Here is a 17,649-nt window from a genome sequence, read left to right on the forward strand (position 1 = left end):
GTATATTTACCGAGAAGACACCCCCGGCTATCCCATTTGGGTACGAGGCCATCATCAGCCAAAACTGCAGTGTTACACTGTACTAAGTCATCATCTACACTCAACGTGGTGTCACACCAAATGCCGACTCTGAAGGAATTTGAACAATGAGTTTCTTTCATGTTGAACACACTCTAAGCTTTCATTACACGCGCCCATGACCACAAGGTATTTTGATAATTCAAACTCGGCGTTGACTTCCACTGTGTTGTTTACCACGTCTGTGGTAAATGCAGCCAAGGAGACAATCTGATGTCTGTCTGCATATAGACTATGATATGGTAAGCCCTCAATACTTACCCTAGCCGAAAAAGGACTCCGTCAAAGTATTGAATGGTGAAGTGGTCACCGGCGCCGAAGCAGAAGCTGGAAAGAGATTTACCCAAGTGCATTAGCGCCGGAGCAGATGAAAGTCCATGTCGGGACTTCAAGCTTAGACATAGTTAATGAGTCTCCACATGGAAATCAACAATAGCTGTACATATGTCTTTCAACACTTCAATGCATTGATGAATTGAGCGTACCGAATGAATTATGTATTCCTCAGTTCCATGCTGAGAAAGCAAATTGCTTGTCCTCAAAAGGAGACTAGCTCCCTCATGTAGTTTCGTGCTTGTGTTCAGCCTTCACATACAGTATTCCTCCAAGAGAAGTATTACTGTTCACGATTCACTTTGAAAAACAATGTGTTTGTTGGAAGACATTCCAATGCAACCGAGTGAGATGCTAAGCGTCGGCTTTGCCCCCAATATGCACACCGGTAAGCGAATTGGGTTGCGGCTTTGTCGAAGGAATCGGCATTGAGTAAACCACTCAAGATCTTTCATCTCTCCTATGGGATGAAAATGTTTAAATCGGCCATGGCGACGATCAAGTGTTGTAGAGTAGTTTGGAAAATATTGCAGCAAACCGCGTGCGTCGATACGTTCACTGAGCATACCAAAACACTGAATTCTATACGCAACTGTTGCCTTGCTCTTTCATAATCATCTAGAACAGGAGATTAGAAGAAAATAGTTTGAAGCCATCCGCAAACTTGACAGCATTCGCCATGCCAGCCCCAAATTCTACACTACTTGAAGTCGTCGAAGACTACTCTACGCTACTTAAAGTCGTCAAAGACTACAACAACTTCGAAAAGACATCCGATTACTGGGAATTCGGTTATGAAGATGGATCGGCCTGGAATAAACTGGGCGTTGTTACCGCTCACCACGCCGAACTTTTACAAGAGTTAAAACCAAAGTTAGAGAAATACCTTTTGTTCGACACGGAACAGAAGCCAAGTCGTATTCGACTGCACGCGGACCATTTGAAGACTCCGGCCGCTTTCGTTCAAGGAATCAGAAACATACGAGATATCCTTTGCCCAAAAGAGAGTCAACATAGAGGCAAATTTCCCCAAGCCGTCAGGGCTGACGAAAATGAGATGTGGCCGCTGAGCCTGACCTTTATCAACAGGTTGCCAATGTCAACCGGTTTCGTCTGTGGCTTGTCCCCCGTCTTCGGTATTGTGACTACTGGTGTTCATCTGAACATCTACAAACGTGATATTAACGATGAGGATGATCCGAAAAAGTTTTGTATATTCGTTGCGAGACGTTCGAATCAGAAGTCAACCTTTCCTGGCAAGTACGATCAGTGCGCTGCTGGAGGCTATCAGTACGCAGGTGGGGGTTTCGGCAAAGCTAAAGACACGTCTGCGAAAGAATGTCTGAAACGGGAAGTGAAAGAGGAAATAAATGGTATAACTGACTTGCTGAAAGACGTCAAGCAAGGTTCTCCGATACAGTTTGCCGTCCTGCGGGATAAGAAATGGGGTGAAGACTTTCTTGGTGCCCCTGAGCTTGGCGTCAAAATTCCATTCGACTTGGAAGTGAAGGAAGACCCTATTTTCAAGCCCAATCCGAACGAAGTCAAGTCAGTCGAGAAGAAGTCTGTCAGAGAGATTGTCGAAGATCTTCTCAATGACGAATTCAAGCCAAACTCCGCACTCGTTATGATCGATTTTCTGATCCGACACCGCTGCCTGGGAAACATCTCAACTGGCAACGTTTTGGACCAGATGAAGGAAAAGCTCCGAAAGCACGCAGATGTCGATGTTCTTCCTCACTGGAATCACTGGAAGTGATGTAAGGAGCCAGACACGGCAGAACGACTATCACGCTGGGCAAAATCGCTGAACATTGTTGCTGGAAATTACTGAAGCACCTGACATATAAAAAATGTCTTGAGAGATGTTTTTGGAAATGTGCAGAACCCCGATAATTGAAGGCAGGCGCTTGGCATGCGTATTAGGTGGATCTCAGTATTTTGCGAAACAAACGTTTGGACACTCGTTTGGGAAGTCGGAAAGGAATTTCTGGCAGATGTTTTGATGTTTTTGGTTCTGGAGAGGCAGAATGAAGACCCTGTTGTCGGCATGCCGGTTCCTAAGAGATCGTTGGGCTTCAATTTGCTCAATGGTCAAGATGTCACCTGCAATGTCTCGGTCGACATGGAGACATTCAAGTACTCATCGATTATTAGTACAATACACTCGTTTGAACGGAAACCCGTGAGTGTTATTTTTTGTAATAGCGGATTAATACTAAATGGTTTCTTTGGACACAATTTGAGGCAGCACAGGCATACATCGACATCCGATAGCGTCAATGCTCTGGCCCGCCGCTAATCTACAACCTACTGAGATACCTGGAAAGATATTCAATTAGGTATCTCGTCGATTATTTTGACTTGAACCTCTTTGACCCCGTTCAACTTGCGTCGCATGCTGCTGCTCGCAGCGTAAACTGAAAATGTCAGAACCCGAAGTGTCAGGGCGTTCCATAGCCAGGGGAAGATGAACAACTTACCTGCCCGCCGAAGTCTGTTCGAGCTACCCAGTGGTTGAAGGCTCTTCAACCCATGCCATGGGTCAACACGAGCGTAGTCTTCCCAAAATCTCTTCCTCTCGTAGTCGAAACTGTCCTGTTGTGGAATCACAAGCTTGCCGACAGTCTGCCAGGGGTACTTTGATTCATCCCACACGGCGCCTGAATATTCTACAGGCTGATCACCGAGGTTCTCTAGCAGCTGTACTTGGAAGAGGTATTCCGCATCATGGTGTGCATGAAAATTCTGTAGCCACTTTTGCAGGATGGACTCGTCATGCTCTGGCTTCACGGTCTCATCGTAAAGTTTCCTCTGCGTCTCGGTAGATGGTACGAGAGAATACTTAATGACGTAGTCTCCGAACCGGTACGCTGTCTGTGAATACTGTCGCGTGGACTCGAGATGGGTGTTGCGAACCTGGTCACGAGCGAGTTGGAGCTGCGCATCTTGGCGAGCGTTGAGCTCTTTATTCAATTCTTGTTTGTTGCCAGCATGCTTAAGCCGAAGCCCGATAATTTCCTTTGTCGTCTTTGCGTCGGCGAGATCAATGGCCGGGGTGCTATTGAATTCAATGTCCTGAGTTGGAGTATCCTTGCCGGCCTCGAACATTTCTCCTTTGACGTTGAACAGCTTCATGGCAAAGCCCCGGGGTTGGGGGATGCGGTCCTGCAACGTGTAAGCATGGCGCATTACACTTTAAGAGACGATGATGAAAAGCAAAGAACACCCACATCGAGACCCGGGTCACCGGGCTCTGAACTATATCGACAGGCTACAGGGTACTCGCCGCCGTGTTGGAACAGTTCCGTCTGTTTCAAGTGGGGAGGCAAGTCATCAGGGACGATGAACGTGCCTTTGACGATGCCCTGTGTTCTGGCATGGGTACCACCATAGCCATGACGTGTCGAGTTCCAAGTTCTGCGCTGCCCCTCATTGATCATTTCAGCAACGGCTTGAATGTCTTCTGCTTCATTTGGAGGCACTTCTTCAACCCCTTTCGCGTCCCACCGCACATAAGCGCGTGTGGAGAGGTCTCCGGCTGGAAGGACGTTGCTGATGATGTTAGTCATGACGTCGTGATCTGATATTGTTTGCTATCTGAGGACTCAAGGTCTCTTCAAGATGGAGAAAACTAAAGTATGAAATAGACACGCATCATCCAGATAATGGGACTATTCCGGGTATTAATGCTTCGAGCCTATTCGTACACAGTAACATTGCCGCTCCTACACGCGATCAGTGGGACAAGATCGCCCCTGTGATATTCGAGTAGAGTGTGTTGGCTCATGCTAACCTAGGCGCTACATATCATCCGATCGCGCTACCCTACGACGGCGTCGAATACCCCGCAATAACAGCTATGTGGTAGTGAAGCTAGTGAGACACTCTTCCAAATTCTGGATGCCAATCAGGGAGTGCCTTTTGTAACCCTTTCACCCGGAGCAATGGTCGAAGGCCTATGGATGAGCCTGGCCGTCTTACTAATGAGGTATCACCGTGAAGTTAGTTGGTTGCATTGACCAGATTCCTCGTGTACGTTGTAAGAACCAGCGGGTGTAAACGGCTATGGTCGGGACTGAGTCTAACCCAGGGACTTCTAGGCTGATTGAGCCCAATACACTCAGTGCTGGGGCACGGATTAGCGGTCGACAGTTCAACAAAGGATTAGTAGTTATTAAGCAACAATCCCGGCGGACTCGGGGACATCCTACTCTCGGGGCCGTGAAGACAATCCGCCGTGGCAATTTGGACCTTTTTCCCGGGAAAATCGGCCAATCGGCCCCACCCGCGCTGCGGCCGGAGACGCCGATGTCAGCTGCGGCCCAACTCCACTCCCCTCAACGGTAATTCCCTGCATGTTATTCTGGGGTCACCACAAGGGCCTGGATGATGGATCGTGGCCGTGCTTCCCGGGGGCGTGCAAGAGCTCATGGCGTGCAGCAGCACAGAAGGTGCGTGGGTGGGTGGCAGTGATCTTAGAGCGCCAGAATGAGAGTTCGTCCGATCCAATTGTTGAAACAGACTCTGCCGATCACAGAGGCTAGGCAATACTCCACGAAACATGATCTACCATATCAATGGGTTGAGCCACCCATTATTGATTACTGACTTCGATAATGGCAAGATGGATAGTCACAGGAATTGGAGACATCGCGAGGGCTTTTCTTGTGTACAGTAGAGACAAGAAACTTGCAGCTTCTGCGTAGGGCAAGTTGGCAACCCACTGAATTCGAGCTTTTAGTCATTGATTCGCCATCAACCTTCCTGTAACCGAGGAACCGAATGCGAACGACCCAGCAGTAGAGGGGTCGCGTCATTGGTGGCTTGTCTATCAGCTCACGGTCTGTGGCTTGCAGGTTGCAGCAGGGCTGACAAGCACACACGGCACCCCGCGTAATGACTGCGCCACGAACATGACGACAGGATAGAAGCTGAGCCGAGGGCGCGGGCAAGACGCTGAAGAACTTGGCTTGACTGGGGGCAAGACGGGAGAGATCCAATCCCCGTCCCGCGTTAGGCTGCTTGTGGCACGTTAGTTATGCCCGCCCCTGCCAATTTCCGCAAGCTCCGTCTGACTAGATGGTGATTAGCGTTCCTTCGAGGCTCTCTCAGCAGTAAGCAAGTCTGACGCCTTTTCATAAAGCTTCAGCTCTCCCCTCTTTCTCAGCTCTATCAGGTCGTTCAATAAGCATACCAGACTTCAACCGATACTTCGACTACTGCACATCTCGAAACACCCATCTCTCTCTCAATTGAGCAACCCCAATTCTTAAGATGTCTGCAAACGATTACTACGGAGGCGGCGGCCACAACCAGAACCAGGGATACGGTGGACAGCAAGGATATAACCAGGGCGGTTACGCACCTCAACAGCCCACCTATGCACAGGTAAGACCTTCAACAAGACGGGACTCAAGTTGACAAGAAGCAACATCGAGACCAGTAAAACTAACACTTCCCGAAGGGCCAGCAACACCACGGCGGCGGCGGCTACCCCCAGCAGTCACATTCTCCGTACCAGCAGGGCGGTGGCTACAACGCCCCTCCCCAGCAGCAGCACGGATACGGCGGACCGCAGCAACCCACCTACGCCCAGGGCAATCAGCACCAGCAAAGTTACGGCCACGACAACCGAGACAGCTATTCCCAAAACCAGCACCTGCAACAAGGCGCACCTCAGTATGGCGGACAGTCCCAATATGGCGGCCAGCCTCAGTATGGCGCTGGTCCCGGCGGACCCGATCAGGACAAGGGCCTCGGCGCAACATTAGTCGGTGGCGGAGCGGCCGGATGGGCGGCGCACAAGGCCGGCGGTGGTATCATTGGAACTGTCGGCGGTGCGATTCTTGGCGCTATTGGTGCGAATAAGTTGGAGCATATGTACGAAAAGTGAGTGTCTAATGTTTGCCTGGAATTGCCCAAAACGCATGACTAACTTGAACCAACTACAGCAAGGAGGATAAGAAGAAGCATAAGAAAAAGCATGGCAAGAAGGACGGGCACCGCAAGCGCAGCGGTAGCAGCAGCTCGAGCTCCAGCAGCAACTAGGACGCTGTCTCCCACGTTTCTGTAATAAACTTCTGGTGCCTAAATTCGGATGATACCCCCCGATTCAGTCTCCATCAAGCGCACCGGGAGAACGACTGCCGATGAGAGATTTGATTTTCATGACTTGCACACATAGACGATAATGTATTTTACGCACGAATGATAACACCTGAATTGATTGAACACAAGGGATGAATTGTTTAGTGCTTTGCTTTCTCTATTGGTATCTTGAATACAGGCTTTACTATTACAACATCGTCTCACTCCATCGTCTTCAAATCGTTTGCGACTTCAAATGTTGCGTCTGTCTTTGACTTCACTTCTTCAACTTTAACACCGGGCGCAACCTCGGTCAGTGTCAAGCCACCATTCTTGCGATCGACCTCAAAGACACACTATCGTCATGTTAGCAACGAGTCTCTCAGTCAATCACCTGACACCACGCTCAACTCACCAGATCAGTAATGATTGTGCTGACAACACGAGCACCAGTCAACGGCAGACTGCAGTCCTGCACAATCTTGGAAGAGCCGTCCTTGGCAACATGCTCGGTCGCGACAACGATCTTGGTGTTGTCGGGATTAGACACCAAGTCCATAGCACCACCCATGCCCTTAAACACCTTGCCGGGAATCATGTAGTTGGCCAAGTCGCCCGTGGCGCTGACCTGCAGCGCACCGAGGATAGAGACGTCTACGTGGCCGCCACGGATCATGCCAAAGGATTCGGCGCTGTCGAATGTTGAAGCACCAGGAACGAGGGTGACGGTCTCCTTGCCAGCATTGACGATGTCCCTAGAGTTGAATATATCAGCTCATGCATCTCACTTCCTCTTAAACGGTATACTTACGCGTCGACCTGGTCTTTGGTTGGGTAAGGACCCATACCCAAAATTCCGTTCTCAGATTGAATCCAAACATTGCGTTCAGCCGGAAGAAATGAGGGAGCCAAAGTCGGAATACCTAAAAGTATGATAGTCAGCACCTCTCTTCAAGCCTCCATACGGGGCACGAGTCTCCACTCACCAACGCCGAGGTTGACGTAGAAACCCTCCTGCAACTCCTTCGCAGCACGTCTAGCAATGCGATTACGCCTTGCCTGCGCATCGTTCTTGGGTGCGTTCAGATCCTCGCCCTCGCCATCCTCCGCCCTTGTCTTGAGAATCTCAATGTTCTTCTCGGCGGTCGAAGGCACGATTCGGTCGACGAAAATTCCGGGCAAGTCGACGTCGTTGGGGTCGATTGCGCCCGCCTCGACAATATTCTCCGCTTCGACGATGGTGACTGTTGCGGCCTTGGCCATGATGGGTCCAAATGCTTTGGTTGTGTATCTGCGCGGAGACACAGTTAGCAAGGTCCTTCGCTCAGTCAATTCGCGTGTAGTTCTCGTACCTGAAAACGCAGTTTCCTGCTGTGTCCACTTTCCATGCTCTCAAGATAGCCACGTCTCCCGTAAGTGCAGTCTCCATGAGATACGTCTTGCCGTTGAATTCTCTCGTCTCCCTTGTGCGCCCGCGCTCTTTCACCGCGCCAGAAGCATCAAGTTTAACGGGAATGTCACCACTCTGAACCAGAGAGTCTACTCACGTCAGCTACATCTCCCAGGTCCTGCCAAGGTATAACTTACGAGCTCCAGTGGGCGTAAAGAAGGCGGGAATTCCAGCGCCACCGGCACGGATCCTCTCCGCGAGTGTTCCCTGAGGACACAGCTCGATGCCAATCTCTCCCGTGAGATACTTCTTCTCCAATGCCTTGTTGTTTCCAAGGAATGACAGGATCAGGCGGTTCACCTGGCCGGCCTTGGTCAGAACAGCCAGACCACCCTTGCCTTCTTGACCAGCATTATTTGAGACAGCTGTAAGCGAATGCAGGTTCTCGGGCCCCCTGCGGTTTAGTGCAGCGATGATTGTGTCTGTCGTCGAAAGTGTCAGCCATTCTCCTATGCTCTGGCAGTGCCGATAAAACATAGCCTGACTGGACTAACCTGCAACACCACAGAGCCCGAAACCCGAACTCAGAATGGTTGATCCGCTCTTGATGTCCGCGACAGCCTCATCGGCAGATGCATACAGCTTCGAGCCACCTCTCTTCGTAGCAGGCGCCTTCTGTGATCTACGGATCGGTGTCGTCGTTATGCCACGGCATGTCGCAACACCAAGGACCTTTGCGCGGGGGAAACGCTGAGGTTGCGCACACACTGCGGGCACAGCTCTGAAGGACGCGCGGACCAGCACCCGCGGGCGCAACTGGCGAGTAATGGAAGACATTTGTTCGGTCCTTTTCTGGAGGAAGAAGCAGACTTATCCACAAAACACAAAAGGGAAGGTTTCAATCGATTGCGACGAGAGACCAGAGATTAAGCACAAGTAAAAGAAAAAGGAAGGCCGATTGTCGGGGGACATTTCTAGGTTCGGGTTAGGTGGGCGCGACCTCATCTTTTTGAACGGGTTGCTGCGCGGGACGCCTCGGCCGTTCTTTTGCACACCGACCACGACGGGGTCCCTCCGCTCCCGCGGTTCAGCAGTGGCTTCGGCATGAGGGGGAAGATGCAGGCAGAGTCAGGGGAGTCTCTGACGTCTTCGGCGGGGCACCGGGAGTTGTGGGAACTCGGAGTTTCTTCTGCAGTAGCTCTCGGAGACCAAAAGTAGACTCCGAGTCAGCTTTATGGCGTACAGTAAACAAAGGCTCGTCATTGGTCTGGACGGGATGACGGCAAAGTCAGAGAGACGATCCGGGGATGGTCTAAGATGCTACCCGCCGTGGGTTCGTCCTCCCCCGCAGATTTGGGGTCTGGGGAAGACGGGCTTCAAAATGGGGGAGGGACCCCCAAGCTTTGCCCTTGCTTGGCAGATAGGAGCTCGGGTCTTGTTGTCTTGTCTTCTCTGTTGCTCTCATCTTTCCAGTCTCTTCATAGAGTTTCCCAAGGTTACACTGCCAAATCTTATTCAAATTCAACATGACATCGAAAGACTTTGACATGGACCCCAAGGTTGAGCATGACGAGAGCCATCTGGAAGTTGAAGCAGAACGCCAGCGGCATCTCACAAAGACTCTGCTCTTCAAAGTCGACACTAGGTGAGCGCTTTCCCCAAGTTCTCAACTACGAGGAACCACTTTGAAGAATAATTCCAACTTACACCCAACGATTGACAGGGTCCTGCCGCTTTTGGCTTTACTGTTTCTCTGTTCCTTTCTCGATCGAACCAACGTCGGCAACGCAAAGATTATTGGCCTAGCCGAGGACCTTGGCATCAGTAACAACCAATACAACCAAGGCTTGGCCGTCTTCTATGCGACATACATCGCGAGGTAACATCTCTCCGTCTGTTCTCAGCTGATCTTGGCGCTGTCAACGTGCTCTCGTCCCATGTGGTTCCCCACAGTCGTCCGATCGCTAATGCACGCCCAGCGAACTGCCAAGCAACCTCGTGTTGAAGAAGGTCTCGCCGCGGATATGGCTGCCCTTTCTCACCTGTGCTTGGGGGATTGTTAGTACGTACACAACTCAACAGGATATTGTCTAATTATCACCCATTACTAACTTTGCAAAGCCATGTGTCTCGGCTTTGTTCGTAGCTACGGCAGCTTCGTCGCAGTCCGAGCAATTCTGGGTTTGACTGAGGGTGGACTGCTCCCCGGAATGGTGCTGTATCTTTCTGGCTTGTACACCCGCGGTGAACTTGCACTGCGCATTGGTATCTTCTATACGGCTGCATCTCTCTCTGGTGCATTTGGAGGTCTCCTCGCGAGAGGCTTGTCGGCGATTGGTCCTGCGGCTGGCCTTGAAGGTTGGAGATGGATCTTCATCATTGAGGGCATCATTGTAAGTTCCTGAACCCCAGACACCAAACCAGTGGATGCTAATATGTCCCTTCAGACCGTTGTGTGTGGGATCATTGCCGCTATTGGCCTGCCAAACAACCTCGCGACGGCGAAGATCCTAACGGATGAAGAGCGCGAGTGGGCGCTGCTCAGGCTTCAAGGTCATGCTGGGGACAGATTTGAGTAAGGTTCCAACGCCAGGTTGTAGAGAAGCTCAATACTGACATTTTCTTAGTTCTTCACGCGAAAGGGAGGAGAAGTTTCGCTGGTCCGAAGTTGGTCGCGGCGTTTTCAACCTTCAGATCTGGCTCAGCGCAACTGCTTACTTTGCCATTCTGTCTGGTCTCTACTCCTTTGGCCTATTCGTGAGTTTCTTGGGATTTGATATGAAGTTTTACACAGCTGACTGAGACCAAAAAGCTCCCGACAATCATCAACGACATGCATATCGCTTCCAACTCCAACCAAGTTCAACTTTGGTCCGTGATCCCGTACGCGGTCGCGACCCCCGTTACAGGTGAGCAATAGCATATAAGATTAAGTATAGTGACCATACTGAAAGCTGAATTCCCTCATAGTCCTCGTTGCCTTCCTATCGGATCGCCTCCGCCTACGTGGCACACTCATGCTCTTCGTCCTGCCCATTTCCATCGCGGGCTACGCAGCCATCGCCAACGTCACGGCGCCACAGACGAGATTTGCCATGACATGCCTGATGGCCATTGGCATGTACAGTGCCGTTCCGTGCGTCTTGGTATGGAACTCCAACAATTCAGCTGGTCACTACAAGCGCGCGACAACGTCTGCACTTCAGCTTGCCATCGCCAACTGTGGCGGCTTCGTAGCGAGTAAGTTGACAATGTGCATCGACAAAAAGTTTTTTTTGACTGACTTTATCTTAAGCCTTCATCTACCCTAGCACTGATGGTCCGTTGTATCACAAGGGCCACACTGTCATCTTGGGACTACTTTGTTACGCATGGGTAGCGTGAGTAAAGCCATCTACTTTTCGTGATTCAAGATACTAACAGAAATTCCAGAACCTTTATAAATGTTCTCTGGTGTGCCAAGATCAACCGCGATAAGGCTGCTGGAAAGTATGATCAGTTCATTGGTACAGGTGATGACCGGGAACCTCACTTTAAGATGGTGCTGTAGGGTTGGCTAAGCAAGTATTGGATGTCAAGAAGTGATGGACTTACTTAGATCTTATGGTAGAATGATGTTTTCTTTCTTCGGAGTGTCCTGCGTTCCAAGTTCAAGCCCTAGCATTTCCAAATGCTCCGTAGACCGTCTTCGTCGATATCAGAATACACATGAACACACGCACGTCAACAGTCAACTTTGTCTTGAAGAGTAAGAAATTTGGGCATCCGGACTTCTGTTGAAGTCGCTGCAAGGGCGCCCAGCATCCGTACTTGGCTTCGTGACGGTCTTTGCTTGCAAGAAAAGACGCGCGTCTGGCAACACGATGAATGGCACTCAGAAGTATTGATATTGAAAAAAGCTTGAATTCATAAAAGGCTTCATGATCCGGTCCTGGAGCCCGGTAGTGTACAGCACCTCGACAAGCATCATAAGCCCCGGTGATCTACAACTTGGACTCGCGTCCTGGAGCGAAGTTTGACCTCGCAGCTCCGCCAATGGCCTCCGTAATAGTGTCAACTGACTTTAAAATCCACTCACTGCCCTCATCGCTAGCCAACCACTCCGCACCCTGAATGTCCTCCTGGTTGTCCGCCTTGTATGTGCCGTCCTCAAGTCCCTTCCTCAAGCCGAAAACGTGCGACAGAACCTGCGGACCAACGCCGGTTTGTGCTCGCAAGCATGAAATGGCAATCATTGAAGTAAGCACTCTCCCGACGCTGGCCAGACCTCCCCTCTCCTTCGGCTCCGACAGCAAACCCGCGTAGTGGCTGTGGAGAATGTGGACCGGAAGATCCGGGTGCGATTGCGCCAGCTTCTCGTAGAGCTTAACCTCGAAGGGGGCGTAAATCGAGTCCCACAGGCCTTGGCCGCGAACTGTGATGGCGTCGATGTTTTGCGCGTTTGGTGTTCGCGTCGGCTTCGTCTCCAGTTGTGCCGTAATATCCTTGGGGAGGCTGGCGTAGAAGGCGTTAAGGCAGTTGATGGTACGGGGGATGCCGTTGAAGCTGATGCACTTCAGACCGATCTCGCGAATGAACTCGGCAGTCTCGCGCTTGTCGGGGCGACCGGAGGAAGACGCGACACTGTAGAGGGATTCTAGAGAGTCGGGAGAGTTGAGTGTGAAGGTTGCCGCGGCCTATGAGATGCCGAGGTTAGCAACTAAGCTCGCATGGGTGTCGTACCAGCTCGATTGTAGTCAATTGAGCTACACAACTGAAGCTACGAAAGTCGCGATAGGTATGTCTCACCGAAATTGCTAGCCATGGCTTTGCGCCGACGTTCTTTGATGCCGCATCCTTAGCGATGGCCTGGTACACCTCGCGAATATGCGACGGCGCAGCCGTCTGGCCGGGACGGGCAAACGGCGCGTTGATGAGTGCCTTGAGCGACGGTGCGAGCTTCGACATTGTTTCCTCTGGCTTACGATTACCGCGGGAACTGTTCTGCTTCAACTGTTTCTCTGCGGGCTCATCATCCATCGGACTAGAAGGCGTGCGTTCAAGCGAAGGTGGTGGGATGCAGAAGTGGTTTTGTTTCCCCAATTGAACGAGATCGGAGGGGTTCCGCAAGTCGGAAGACAAAAGAAGGTCCCTCGACCGTGCGTCTCGGACTCCAAAAGAAGTGGCGAGGCGAAGAGTCCCATGTGACATCAGCGTGGGGAATTGGAGCTCGACTCTTTGAACATTGCGCCGAGCGGCCGAGAGCTCGCCGGCTCTACATTTGGAGTCCGAGGCATTGCGGGATGAGAACGAGACGGGTTGCGTAACAACAGACAGCGGGCGGATAAGCTTAGACAAGGGGCTGATGGTAACAATGCCTCATTTCTTATCAGAAGAGTATGTCCATGGATCGAGCTTCTGAAAATGGATGTTGAGAAGTTCTTTTGGCACTTTGGTTGCATGTAGCATTGCATATACCCACAGCACACACTTACACCAGCACACGATGGCCGGCGGTAGCAAGCAGAAGGAGCCTTTCTGGCTTGGGTGAGTTACACGGACCCAAGTTGGAATCGGAGGTTGAATTTTAGCTAACCGATAATTGCAGAGGTGCTGCAGCCTCTATGGCAGTCTGCTTCAGTACGTTTGCCATTGAGCGACATCACCGTGTTTCGACTGGTTACTGATCTCGCAATCGCAGCACATCCTTTGGATCAAACCAAGTAGTGAGTGAAGAGTTGCCCACGGCTCGGAGCGCGCAGAACGAATACTGATCGTAGTAGTCGAATGCAGGTCCTCAAGTCAAGGGAGTCAATGTTTCGAGCAATGTACCGTTTCGCAGCTAGGGATGGTGAGGGATACAGCTAATTTTCTGGTATCGTCACTGCTCACACTGCACAGGGTTCTTTTCTCTGTGGTCTGGGTTGTCGGCATCCATCTTTCGACAAACCACTTATTCCACCGCCCGATTCGGATTGTACAATTACTTTGCGCAACAAGCGAAACAGTGGACAGGCCAAGAAAAGTTGACAACAGCGATGACGATATCTTGTGCTGGGTTGGCTGGAGGCATGGCAGGGCTAGTTGGAAATCCCGCTGAGGTAGGGCTGGCATCGCTCCACTGTTCAGCGTAGACCCTCACAGGTGTTAGGTTGTCCTCGTCCGCATGTGCGCCGATGGAGCCAAGAATGTCGGCGAACGATTCGCTTACTCCAACGCCGTCGAAGGGCTATACAGGATAGGTCGCGAAGAGGGTGTGGGAGCATTCACACGAGGCATATCTGCCAATGTGGTGCGCAGCATACTCATGAGTAAGTCAAGCAGAAACCTCGGAAACGACTGTAGGGTTTATTGAAGCTGACGTCGAATGATAGATGTGGGACAAATCGCCACGTGAGTGCCAAATGAGTGGACGTCCGCCGGGAGGGGGGGACTGCAGAAATCAGGCAAAACTAACAGGAAGGTAAAAACAGATACTCGACAGCAAAACGCATCCTCCTGCAAAAGACTGAAATGAAGGATGATATCAAAACACACGCTGTGGCATCCCTCTTTGCTGGGACTGCGGCGACAACGATTTGCGCGCCAGCTGATGTCCTCAAGAGCAGGATTCAAAGTGCTGCTGCGAGCGGCCCAGGGGCAAACGTGAGTAGACAGGTCCAGTCCCATTCGTGATAGAGCAACTGACTGATTGAATCCAGTCTCTGCTTCGTATCGTACAGACTGGCCTGAGGGAGGAAGGAGCAATTTTCTTGATGAAGGGATGGACCCCGGCGTGGTTGAGATTGACGTAAGTCACATCCATAATGAAAAGAAATGTTGATGATGTTGCTAATGAACCGTATCTGAAGGCCGAATACTGTCCTAACTTTTGTGTTCATGGAACAGCTGCGGAAACTGACGCAATGGCAGTTCGCCGCCCCGGTCGAAACCATGAAGGCATGATGTGCGCAACATGGTAAAACGAGAGGTGTTTTTCTAGAACCCAAATTCCGTCAAATTAGGCCAGCTTAGCCAGTCAAAGTTATTCATATCGTCCCAGGACAGGCCTGCAAATGAGGGGTCGAATTCGTTGCCTGGCTGATTGAGAACCTCGGCAATCTGGTCGTCAGACATGGCAGAGAACTGCAAAGTCCCAGGCCATAGCTGCGACTCCATGTAGGGTGGCTGCGAGACTGGTGGCCCCATGTTGACGGGAGGCGAGGCAGCAACAGCGGACGAGGGCGTTCCGAGCTGGCCGCTGCGAGGGATAGTTGGATCTGGATGCATACTCGTCTGAGGCTGGCCGTCCATGGCTGTGGCCGCCTTCTTAACGATACGTCTTAGATATTTTCCGTACAGTGTAGACAAGCCATTTCTGTGCTTTGTAGCAGAGCCAATACGTTCCAAGACATCTGCCGTTTCTTCAATGAGGTTCCGAATGCTAGGTGCCAGATTCGAGCTGCCCGTAGCGTAGGCGCTCAGAGTCAGGGCAAAACAGGCTGCAAACGAGACCATGATTGTCGTGTTGTTCGGGATCGACTGGAGCTGCGACTCTCCTTGGATCGCTGCCCGCATGACCGTCACAGCAGACGATAGCCCGGCCGTACGGAAGAATTGTCGGACTTCCATCGGGGCGGTCGGGTGGTTGATGACGCCTCCGTACGTCGAGAGCCGGGTATGAGTGACGAGAATCTCAACGTACGGAGGGAGTCGGCGCTGGGGGCCTGTGCCAATGGCGTAGCCCCATTCGGTCAGCCATTGATCGAAGAATCTCTCAATAGCACTCTGGATCGACTGAGCGATGAGCCCGCCGTCCGTAGATATTCCCTGCGACCCATCGCAAAGCGCGCGGACAGTGTTGAGCAGTCCGTCAAGGTCTCGGCGAAGGACGGCCATCGAGACTAGATGACCATCCATGGGGTCAGCAATGGTGGAACGATGCCATTGGTCGCAGTCTTTGATGACCCGGGTGATGGGTACGGTATAAGGTCGGCCGCGAGCAAGAGACATGCCTCGTTCGAGAACGAAGAGTGCGATCCAGCAGCGCTCACGGCGACGAAGAAGGCGTTGTCCCAGATCAGAGGTATGTTCAATGTGGCTGAAGCCATCCATGGCCAGCGCTGTCCGAGGATCAAGACAGTCTCCACGGGACAAGGCCATGTTCGAACCGGAACCGACGACTTCCATTGGGATGAGGAGCTTATTCAAGGACAGATCAATGGCGATAGTGGCAGCCATATTGACATACCAGCAAGTCTCATCATCAGTGCTATGCTGGCCAGGAAACATCCATGGAACGTTGACCATGAATGCAAGAACAATCTCAACGGACTTGTGTCGGTTCGCGATGACTCTATGTGCGAGGGTCTTGCAATGGTTTGACAGTCTCTTGGACAAGGCACCAGCGGATGGAAGGAACAGGGCCGATGCGGCCATGATGGAGGTGCACAAGAAGGCAGATCGCGAGCGCGTGAAGGATGGAGTGTAGATCTTGGGATCAAGTCCCCATCGGGTGTGGGCAAGTTTGCCATGGAAGCTAAATGGTGAGTTTGACGAGGCCCTCATCGGCGGCGGGCGTGTGTCACTTACAAAGCAAACAGTGATTCTGCCTCTTCTTCAGTCACAAGACCCATAATGATAGGATCTATGTCATCGCCGACATCGAAGTTGACGCGAACAGAGGTGAAGAAGGACTGGATCTCCAAGTCCTCATCGGGTTGTTCGACCTGCTTCTTGCGACCGGCGCGGGGACCCGGCTGCTTTGGCGAGAGGCCACTGATGGGCTTGGGCGAAAGCTGCAGATTCGAGGCGCGCGCCAGGAGTTGAAGCGGGTTTTCGGCATCGTCGATTGCTAGGCTCTCTTCATTGTGATGATGCAAACTCATATAGGTATTGCTGTCTGGGGTGTTATCCAGGTCATCATCATCGTCAGATGAGAGGTCGGGTTGGTCGGGGCTGTTGAAATGCGATGAACCCCGCCTTAAGTGAGAGGAGGCGGTAGTTGACCGAGCATTTCGAGAGCCCTCCAGGAGCGCCTGGAGACTGCCGATGGCCTTGTCATCTTCGGAGTTGTGTTCACCGGTTCTGGCTCTTTTGATGGCCTGCTCAATCTGATATAGAGCTTTATCTAGGCCCTTTCGCTTGCTATTACACGCCCGGCCAATGATCAATACTACATCAGAGAATGGTGGGGGAGTTGTGGTGCGACTCGAAGGGGTTGTCTCGGTCATGGGGGGCCGTCTGGTGTCAACACCATTAGACGGGGGGAGCTTGGGGGCCCTTACTTCTTGATTCCCTTCTGTCTTCCGGCGTGGAACGTAGGCCGTATGCACTCAGAATCGAGCTGAATGCACCTCTTGCATTTGTTCTCATGCGGAGAATAGTCGCACTTGATCTTGCTTCGGCGGCAGACCAGACAGGCGGCCTGCTTTGGACGTAGCGATTGAGGATCCTCCATCCAGGTGAGGGGAAGGTGAGAGGAGCCCGGGTGCACTCTGGCGATCTCGGTGAAGAGCTAAAGTGCTCTGTACGGATAGCAAGCGGCAAAGTTTTGGATCAGAGGAACACGCGTTATTTCTCGACGTATTGACTTTTGAAGCTGGGGTCGAGTTGAGATCCAATATCAAAGCGGCCTGGTCTGTTGACTTTTTGACGATACAAACACGCTACCCCTAGAGCAGACAGCTCTGCTGAAGATGGAAGTGCTAAAACACTGGGACTTGCGACTCACTGACGAGAAGTCTACTTAATTGAAAGGTCCCCCGCCAAGCACCAGCCATCAGGGAGGGAGGGAAGCT

The 17,649-nt window shown here is 51.7% G+C and overlaps 8 protein-coding genes across 8 annotated transcripts; 4 read left to right on the top strand and 4 right to left on the bottom strand.

Annotated features, from left to right (window-relative positions):
* Positions 1 to 1,507: 1,507 nt before the first annotated feature.
* On the top strand, positions 1,508 to 2,170 carry N0V96_009700 (uncharacterized protein; the record flags this gene model as incomplete). The annotated part of the gene is made up of 1 exon (XM_053190367.2): positions 1,508 to 2,170. One exon carries the CDS (start codon positions 1,508 to 1,510, stop codon positions 2,168 to 2,170), a length of 663 nt encoding a protein of 220 aa, XP_053052297.2.
* A 575-nt stretch (positions 2,171 to 2,745) lies between these two features.
* Positions 2,746 to 3,854, bottom strand: N0V96_009701 (uncharacterized protein; the record flags this gene model as incomplete). The annotated part of the gene is made up of 2 exons (XM_065758719.1): positions 2,746 to 3,579; positions 3,645 to 3,854. 2 exons carry the CDS (start codon positions 3,852 to 3,854, stop codon positions 2,746 to 2,748), a joined length of 1,044 nt encoding a protein of 347 aa, XP_065612784.1.
* A 1,834-nt stretch (positions 3,855 to 5,688) lies between these two features.
* N0V96_009702 (uncharacterized protein) lies at positions 5,689 to 6,462 on the top strand (the record flags this gene model as incomplete). The annotated part of the gene is made up of 3 exons (XM_053190369.2): positions 5,689 to 5,802; positions 5,879 to 6,303; positions 6,366 to 6,462. The coding sequence occupies 3 exons, from the start codon at positions 5,689 to 5,691 to the stop codon at positions 6,460 to 6,462; spliced, it is 636 nt and encodes a 211-aa protein (XP_053052299.2).
* A 260-nt stretch (positions 6,463 to 6,722) lies between these two features.
* Positions 6,723 to 8,728, bottom strand: N0V96_009703 (uncharacterized protein; the record flags this gene model as incomplete). Its single annotated transcript, XM_053190371.2, has 7 exons — positions 6,723 to 6,857; positions 6,917 to 7,256; positions 7,313 to 7,424; positions 7,488 to 7,792; positions 7,854 to 8,040; positions 8,089 to 8,373; positions 8,446 to 8,728. 7 exons carry the CDS (start codon positions 8,726 to 8,728, stop codon positions 6,723 to 6,725), a joined length of 1,647 nt encoding a protein of 548 aa, XP_053052301.2.
* A 1,130-nt stretch (positions 8,729 to 9,858) lies between these two features.
* Positions 9,859 to 11,441, top strand: N0V96_009704 (uncharacterized protein; the record flags this gene model as incomplete). Its single annotated transcript, XM_065758720.1, has 8 exons — positions 9,859 to 9,949; positions 10,013 to 10,284; positions 10,339 to 10,466; positions 10,519 to 10,648; positions 10,704 to 10,800; positions 10,862 to 11,131; positions 11,187 to 11,271; positions 11,324 to 11,441. The coding sequence occupies 8 exons, from the start codon at positions 9,859 to 9,861 to the stop codon at positions 11,439 to 11,441; spliced, it is 1,191 nt and encodes a 396-aa protein (XP_065612785.1).
* Positions 11,442 to 11,874: 433 nt separating this feature from the next.
* On the bottom strand, positions 11,875 to 12,910 carry N0V96_009705 (uncharacterized protein; the record flags this gene model as incomplete). Its single annotated transcript, XM_053190374.2, has 2 exons — positions 11,875 to 12,567; positions 12,680 to 12,910. The coding sequence occupies 2 exons, from the start codon at positions 12,908 to 12,910 to the stop codon at positions 11,875 to 11,877; spliced, it is 924 nt and encodes a 307-aa protein (XP_053052304.2).
* Positions 12,911 to 13,376: 466 nt separating this feature from the next.
* Positions 13,377 to 14,815, top strand: N0V96_009706 (uncharacterized protein; the record flags this gene model as incomplete). Its single annotated transcript, XM_065758721.1, has 11 exons — positions 13,377 to 13,417; positions 13,479 to 13,510; positions 13,572 to 13,596; positions 13,654 to 13,721; positions 13,772 to 13,971; positions 14,022 to 14,181; positions 14,245 to 14,263; positions 14,344 to 14,515; positions 14,572 to 14,660; positions 14,722 to 14,731; positions 14,783 to 14,815. 11 exons carry the CDS (start codon positions 13,377 to 13,379, stop codon positions 14,813 to 14,815), a joined length of 849 nt encoding a protein of 282 aa, XP_065612786.1.
* A 33-nt stretch (positions 14,816 to 14,848) lies between these two features.
* On the bottom strand, positions 14,849 to 17,309 carry N0V96_009707 (uncharacterized protein; the record flags this gene model as incomplete). The annotated part of the gene is made up of 3 exons (XM_053190375.2): positions 14,849 to 16,388; positions 16,442 to 16,996; positions 17,137 to 17,309. The coding sequence occupies 3 exons, from the start codon at positions 17,307 to 17,309 to the stop codon at positions 14,849 to 14,851; spliced, it is 2,268 nt and encodes a 755-aa protein (XP_053052305.2).
* Between the last annotated feature and the right edge of the window lie 340 nt (positions 17,310 to 17,649).

Source organism: Colletotrichum fioriniae (genome assembly GCF_027942845.1).
Source record: "Colletotrichum fioriniae strain IMI 355084 chromosome Unknown scaffold_12, whole genome shotgun sequence".
Taxonomy (NCBI): domain Eukaryota; kingdom Fungi; phylum Ascomycota; class Sordariomycetes; order Glomerellales; family Glomerellaceae; genus Colletotrichum; species Colletotrichum fioriniae.